The 8781-nt window shown below is 35.3% G+C and overlaps 1 protein-coding gene across 1 annotated transcript; it reads left to right on the plus strand.

The window, feature by feature from the left end:
- The first annotated feature begins 313 nt into the window (after window positions 1–313).
- LOC129753136 (uncharacterized) lies at window positions 314–1081 on the plus strand. Its single transcript, XM_055748934.1, has one exon. It carries the CDS (start codon window positions 314–316, stop codon window positions 1079–1081), a length of 768 nt encoding a protein of 255 aa, XP_055604909.1.
- Window positions 1082–8781: the final 7700 nt, after the last annotated feature.

An 8781-nucleotide genomic window follows, 5' to 3' on the forward strand; every position in this document is an offset into this window, starting at 1 on the left:
CCGGACGTGGAACTGCAAATTTGATACAGCTTTGAAAAAGCTGGGACTCAAACCTTCGAAGTACGACACCTGTCTCTACTATCGTCTAAACGGTAGAGAAATGTTGTTTGTAGCAGTTTACGTTGACGACGTAGTTCTTTTCTCGAATGACGACAACCTGAAGAACGAAGTCAAGTCCAAGCTAAAGTCCATGTTCCAGATGAAGGATTTAGGAACAGCCAGCTGTTGCCTAGGAATCTGAATAACCCGTACGGACAGTACCATTTCCCTCGACCAGGAACCGTATATTGAATCCCTGCTCGCTAGATTCAACATGCAAAATTGTAAGGCCGTGTCAACACCGATGAACACAAGTGAACGCCTGGCAAAGGACATGTCGCCGAAGACGACCGAGGAAATTGACAGGATGAAGAACGTTCCTTATCAGGAGGCCGTTGGAGCACTCATGTATTTGGCCCAGTGCACACGCCCTGATATACTATTCGCTGTGAACCATCTTAGTCGCTTCAACACATGCGCTGGTGAGAAACATTGGGAAGCTGTCAAGCACCTGCTGCGATACGTACGAGGATCGTCGAAGATGAAGCTGTGTTACACAAAATCCCCCGAATCGGAACTTGTGGGATACACCGATGCCAACTGGGCTGCAGACTTGGATGACCGGAAGTCAACAAGTGGCTACTTGTTCACTTTCCAAGGAAGAGCAGTCTCGTGGTGCTGCAAGCGACAACCAACTGTCGCACTATCGTCGTGCGAGGCAGAGTACATGGCTCTTTCTGCCTCGGTTCAAGAAGCTGCATGGTGGAGAGGTCTCATCTCCGAGTTTGGTAAAACTCGTCCTTTACCTCTTCGCTGCGACAACCAAAGTGCTATCTGCGTGGCCAAAAATGGTGGTTATACGCCGCGTACCAAGCACATAGACATCAGACACCACTACATCCGTGAGGCGTTGGAGCAAAACGTTGTGACGCTGAGCAACGTGAGCACCGACGAACAACTGGCGGATGGTCTAACCAAACCGTTGGAGCGCATCAAGCTCGAGCGTAACCGGACTGCAATGGGCATCACCCGAACAGCTTAAGGAGGAGTGTTGGTATAAGAGTGTAAGCTGTAGCGTACTCATTGCACAACTAAGAACTATAAGTTGAGGTTTCACACAGTAGTGTGTAAAATTCGTTTTTTCACTCCGTTATGTATTCTTGCATTACTGTACAATAAACGATTGAATAGGGAGGACGCTTTTCTTTCTACTGCGCGTTATAGTTTCAAGTATAAAAATTGTAAAAAATATGCACCATCGTGGTTAATACCGCAGAATGTGTCACTCGCCCTGATTTTGAATATCCATCTATGACGCATTTTCGACTTCCATAGTTACCGCGTAAAATATGCTTTAATTCTATTGGTTCAACGATTCTAACGAAAAAAAAAATCCAAGACTAATGTAGGTAGTTAAGTTGTTGTTAAATACCATTTCTGATGCAGTCGTAAGCCAATAAGATGTCATCAAACAACCTTCAATAGTGGATGAGATATTCTAGCTTCTGCTCTTGTCATAGTTTAACATTCTCTGTATGATTCTAAAACCATTTCCTGGTGCATTTAATTAAATGCGCAATTTTCTACTCGTATTATTCGAATCGTTAATTTTTGAAAACGATTAACTTTCAAATTTGGTACCTACCTACTAGTAGAACGAAAGAAGCTTTAGAAAACAGTTCTGCGGAGAGCTTTGCCATCGTTTGCTGCTGTTGCGTTGTTGATCACATATTGAGATCCTGTAAATTAAAATAACATTGCAGGAACTAACCTGGGTATTGGAGCATATCTGGGTAAAATGCATGGTTTTGAAAGTCAGTTTTATCCGTAGTTCCATGGCACACAATCATTACTGCCTCCGTCAGTCCTAAAAATTTCCATTATTTTCCATTATTCTCAGCTTGTTGCTGGTAGCCATCCGTTTTGAATATAGTACCTACAAGATCCTAAAAACTAGAGATAAATCTAAAACACACTTCTTAGTAAAAGATTTATTAAAATTTACCTTTTTCTGAATTATGGATTGAATGGTTACGATGTGATGTTCAAATTTGTGTTTGAATTCATCCGTAAGATATTATTGATCTTTATCAAAATCTGGCCAGTTATTGTAAATGTTTTATGAAACAATGCATTTTTTTTATGCTATACAACTTATTCTTTCCCAAAATAAGTAGGAATGATGCCGACACACGAATACAAAACTGCTGTCATTCTCATTTTCTCATATCAAGCGTAACATGTCTCAAGCGTTACAAGCGATGTTTTAGTCAAGACACCAACTCTACCTGCAACGCACTCTAGTGCCGTATTTGAGTTTTTTTTGCGTTTCCTACATATGATACCAAGAACAATTTCCTGACATTTTTACAGGTGGTAGCAATATAATTCATACAAGTGAATTAAGAAGCTAATCGATGAATCGATAAATGATTAAGTAAATGATAAAGAACGAATAGCGATCTTTTCCATCAGATCATCCAAATTTCAGAAGACATGAGCCACTTTATTACTTAGCAAAATGTCACAAATGTAAAATAAAATTCAAAATAAAATTGATACATTAGAAGTTAAATATAGTTGAAACTATTTGTAAAGATAATTAGAAATTGAAAAATATCTCCGGTTTATAAAGACTAGAATCATAAAAATGCTCATAATTTTTTTTTTTTTTTTGGCGAAATGTTTTTTTTTGCATAATACTTTAAAATATCGCTGGTTGAACTCATCCGTGGCACAACCCCTCTCATCATCCTGCCCCCTGGATGGCATTCAGTGAAGTTCAAATATCAGCATTCATTTTTTTTTAGCTCAGACACGATTTGTATGGTCAGCGCTCTCTGGTGATATTTTAAGAGTTTGCTTAGATAGCTTGTTATTAAAATGGAACCCATATTTTTCATCAGGTAGCTCAATGCAACCGCAAATATAATAAAATAACACTACAAAAATAATAAAACAACTAAACAAAACAAATAATACTTCCCGTTGTCGTAATCATTCCAGTAGTACTCTGTTGACGACTTGGATGTTAAGATTTTTGAACAATTTACCGTATTTCTGAAGAATTCGGATCCACTAATCGTGTCGATTCCTTCTGCTTGCTTCCGCAAATTTTATTTTAATTAACCTTCACCAGAACTACGGATTCCAGTTTGTGACATTTCTTACTACGAACCGACAAACATCTTCACTGGATAAAACAATATTTCAATGCGATAGGTGAAACAAGAGATAAGTGGTCTAACGGAGTGGAGGAAAATCCGATGCGACCCAAATAGCTTGGGCAACAATATCTCCTACCAACACACGCCATTGTGGTAACTCGAAACTTCGATTTCCTCGGTTCGCTTAAGCGCATCTTAGCGGACACAACCGACACAACTCTGTTCTCTGAAACTAGTTTATAGACTGACTCTCACAGAGAAGAAGCCTAACTCAAAATCCTATATCGAGCTTTATATTTCACTATATGCGTGTTGATCGTTTGTCCGTTCACCAATACTTTTATCGATTGATGGATTTTCGCATAAGTGTTAAACATCAATACACTTACATTACACACAGAATTTATCAACGTAACATCATACAGTACACGATCAGAAATTAAACTCAAATTTGTACAATAAACGATCAACCATCAAAACTCGTATATTCTTAAACACCCATTTTTATATTTGTTTAAGAAATTCTTTTATTCCTACACTACACTTCCACAGTGTCTAAGTGAACTAACGTCTAAATGAAGTGAAATTTGGTATCCGAGAGTTTTTCTGGTCAGAGATGGTTTGTATAATAGCTTCGAGAATCTTACTTTGTATGGAAGGGGGGCTCCCATACAAAATCAACTTGACATGGGACATAACTTGAACAATTTTATGACATTTTTCATGAAAATTGATTCACGAGCATGAAGAAGTTAAAGACGTGTAGATGAAAATAAACATTTTCCAACAATTTATAGAGCAAAAGCTAAACCGAAGTTTACCGGGTCAGCTAGTTAATAATAATTTTCAAGGAATCTGCACTCGACATAATTATTCAACTCGGAAAGCCTCGTTGGATAAATTCATGACTCGTGCAAAAAAAATCCACATTTTGCAACTCGATGCAATATAACTATTATGCAAACTCCGCACTGAAATGTTTGCTTTCTTCACGAAGTTTGGTTTTGAAAAGACCTGCTTTCCTACACAAAAAAAATGTCGAAAAGCAGTACTTTCAAAATTCGGTTTTTCAACACTTGTCAACTCGTGCCGAAAAAAAATAAGGCTATGGTCATTTAGAATCCGGGCAGTAACGTGTGTATTTTAAAAACTATTCATTTGATCGAAAAACATTCTATGAAGGAAATGAAGGTGTTAATATGACATTTAATGTAAAAATTTAAAAAAACATATTTATCAATGATTTCAAGAAATACTCTAACTTTTTCATAAAATCTCTTTTTTATCTTTGCACACTTTTTCAGTCATGTATTGATTTTTTTTTTACCACAGGAGCAAAACTTTTGCAAAATCATGATATTTTAAACAAACTCACCTGGAAAAAGCAATTGGAACCTTTTCATGAGTAGGCATATCGAAGAATTTGATATCTTAAATTCGGTTTTCACAAAAAACACATCTGTCGTATTGCGTAAAAACCGGATGCACAGATTGCGATTATTGGAACTGATTATCATTAGTTATTTACTTGGTGTCAAATAGTCAGGCAACACTTTTTGCCTGCCGGAAATGGATTCTTTGCATTATTTAAGGAGTCTTCATTCATTTTACCATATTTAAGATCAAGGGTTGCACTCCGATGGTTGGTTCGAACTTCGTATGGATCCTAGAGTGGCTCCTAATACTTCTTAACCATTTGGTCCGAAAAAGAAATCAGAAAAAATCAAAGTTCATGAGCTTTCAAGTCAACAATGAAGAATTTTCGAGGCGAAAAATGCTTGAAAGGAGCAAATTTGTGCAAAATTATTTTTACCATGTCTTTTTGCATCGTAAATATCTCAAACACACGTTAACGTAAAAATCTATCAAAAATAGGCTTTGTTTGTTTATTTGTCTGGGATTTTAACAAATCAAAAACAGGCAAGATAGTCCTTTTCATAACCAACACAACGCTACTGAAGTTTTACATATCCAAGCTCTAATAACGTAACTATCACCGAAATAAAGAGCATGGATACTAAATGACCATAGCCTTATATACTGTTTGCAGGTTGTTGCATGAATATTTTGCAACTCCACATTTTAATATCAGTTTTCCATAACGAACTATCGGTTTTATTGGTGAAATGTCATATTCTTTGGGAAAGAATATTAAAGAATTAAAAAAAAACAGACGAATAGAAATGCATTTTTTTGGAGAAAATTTTGTTAAAGACTTGATGATAATATTTTAAATATCTGATTTTCTATGGACCGTAATTATCAATCCAAAAACAAGATTTTAAGTGCTCTCAAGCATGAATGAGTTTTAAGGTTTATTGCACGAGAGTAGCAAATAATACTGATTTTACATAAATAACTTTTTTTTTCATCGACTGATTGCGTTTTATGAATATTTTGCTAAAGCCCTAATTGGAAAAATATTTCACACGAAGGCTGCAACACGATTTAACTTTAAAAAAAAAAGTTATGGCGGATCGCAGATTGTATTTTGGGCGCAAATTGTCGAATAACATGGAATAAGTACATTTCAAGCATTGTGTTTAAGGCGACAGTTTACGGCCAAAATACAATATTTGACGACAATAACTTTTTTGTTTTGTGTCCAAACGTATTGCAGTTTTCAGGTAAAACATTCGTCTCAATTAAGGCTTTAAAAGAAAGATTCATAAAAAGCATTCAGTCAATGGAGCAATATGATATTTTTGAAAAAAACCAGTATCTTTTGCTTCTCTCGAGCAAAATACCTAAAAATCTCATTCACGCTTGAGACTCAGGCAACTCGCCCCTATGTTCATATTTTACTGAAATTTGGCATGAGACCTTCTGATAAGTAAATGATCAATTTCAGCTTGGAGCGAGTGAGATTTCACATGTTTTATTCTTCCTATATGAAGGTTAGTACACTGCAGTTAGCTTAATTATTCAAAAATGCAAATATAACTGTTTTAGTAAAATAACCATAACATCTTCAATTTTTAACCGATTTTGATAAATAACCACTTGAAATCTTTTTGAATTGACATTTTTGGTCATAGAAATTCAGATATTTAAAATGTTTTTATGGAGTCTAAAACTGTCGATAAAACAAAATTTTCTCTGAAAAAACTGCATGTTTGATATAATCACAACTTCTCCAATTTTTATTATACCATTTATCGTAATCAAAAATGAAGTGATCGATATTTTTTAGATTATTTATTTAGATATTTTTTAGATATTTTAAATGAATGCTATGCAGTCCGGGATATTTAAATATAAGTACAAAAACTGTTATACTGAGTTTTTATTTTTAATTCTTTTTTTTGGATTTGGCGTCACATTGCAAGTGATCTTTAGCTTACGTTGTTCAAAAATACTCATAACTTGTGTAATCAGACTTGGATTTATGTAAATTTTAGTAAATCCCGTCTTAAGGTGGGGTTGAGTTTCAGAGGGTATTTATTCAATGTCATTTAAACAAAGTATTAATGATTCAAATGCAGCTGTGCATAAAACGTTTATCAAAGCACCTACACCGAATTTGGCGATGCCACCAGAGGCAGAATGTATTTTTTTCCTAATATCGAACAACATGCACGTAATTTGGCGCATACATCACGAACACGGTATCGATTTCGTCATACTTATATTTATAAGTGACGTATGAAAAATTCATATCTTCTCCGTCGTCGTTAACGTAACTTCCCCACAAGCGCTAACACCAGGAGGACCAATTCGACAAACATCATAATCATCATCAGCGGCATCAAATTCTTGGTGGAACCAAGCGAGATCGTGCCATTGGGTGCTTAATCGTATTGTTGCTCGATGGCACGAAATTTCCACCCAGAGCTATAACCCATATATTGATATACTTGCATACGTACATATATGACACCCAAACTGCCAGTATCTCTCAATTTTAGGTTGAAGGATGAATTTCCCAAAGACACCGAATACTGAACGAACGAACAACACTTTCGAACGATGCGGTCTCAGTCAGGAAATGTTGTACCGTTCAAATACACAATATAAATTCCGATAGGAAGACGAAGGCAAGCTTTTGGGGAAACGTGTCGATTAAATTAGAATTTCACTGTTGATTTATTCTTTCCATTTTACAAATTTTTAATAAAAGGATTATACAGGAAAATTGAAATATAGGTGTTAGAAAGTTAGGGTTTTCAGATATTTTAAAATATAAAATTAGTGAGATTTCTTACCCCTATTTGATCAAGTGTAACTTAGGCTTAAAAAACTCCTTTAAGAAATTACCAATAAAATGAGCTAGCAGCAATTTTTTAACATTTTCTTCCAAAGTAATTGGAACGCTTATTTAAAAAGTATGCTTATTTAAAATGTAAGTCATTTAAATTACTTCAAAATTTTAATAATCAAGACACCTACTTAAAAAATGAATGCTTTCTTATACAGTTTTCAATAAATCAACACGCTCTCTATTTCAAATCGTTCCCAATATGAATCGATGATGGATGTTTCGCGAGTGTGAACAATTTTTATGATTGGTACAATTTGAGCGATTCCGTTCCGCTTGCAATGGCACCAAGCGCCTTTTGGATCACTTTTCCGAACGTAATTTGTTGCCCATATTTCTGGGGAGATATTTCTCAATTCAAGAAAGAAAAAAAAACGATACACGAACGGTGCAGTGGTAAAACATTTGAAAAATTGCAGTGCGTTTTATTAAGTTATTTATCTTCTCGGAGAAGATGGAGCTTCCGAAGAAACTCCAATTCGATTTGCTGGAAATGAAGGCTTATAGTTATTATGTGTTATGATGAATGTTTGGTTTTTTTCTCAATATGCTTATGTTGTGAATCTCGCTTGTAAAAGCAAAAAGTTGTAGCAGATTCCTTATTGAAGATTTATGAATACTAATTCAAATGATTAAGGGTTTCCACTTTTCCAGTTTCTCATTTCGATAATTTTTTTTTGATTTTTGTTTTGGAATCTCTTCTGTATCCAAACCCTCCACCTAGTGAATCTAATTGCTAATTGAGAGTCTTTCGGAATGCAACTTCGGATCTTGAATTTCCCAATTGATGCTTAACGTTCATTGCAGCTCACCCACAAACTAGCCGCCATTTGCAACTGGAAGGCAGCGGGTTGGAAAATTGTTTCTATCTTTCTTCGGCTACCTTCAAATTGTTTCTAGCAGGATTCATTGAAAGTAATGGCTGGCGATGGAAAAGAGCTTAATAGAGCACTTATCAATGAGAGCTTTCATCTCATCGTTCCCCCGAAAACAAATGAATGCTATTAAAAGACATTCCGGTTTTCAATTGATGGTTAACAGAGCTGTGAAATTTTGAGCTCAAGCATTTTTTATTTTAGAAATATATTATTTTAATCAAATGAACGTTTGGCTTGTCCAAACAAAAAAGGAACCTTTTGTGTTCTGGATTCGTTTTCAGATAAGAAAAAAATCAGACATCTCTACTAGAGGTAATTAAATTGCTTGCTTACTTACTTACTTACTTACTTACTCTCTTACTTACTTACTTACTTACTTACTTACTTACTTACTTACCTACTTACTTACTTACTTACTTACTTACTTACTTACTTACTT

Source organism: Uranotaenia lowii, chromosome 3 (genome assembly GCF_029784155.1).
Source record: "Uranotaenia lowii strain MFRU-FL chromosome 3, ASM2978415v1, whole genome shotgun sequence".
NCBI classification, from domain to species: domain Eukaryota; kingdom Metazoa; phylum Arthropoda; class Insecta; order Diptera; family Culicidae; genus Uranotaenia; species Uranotaenia lowii.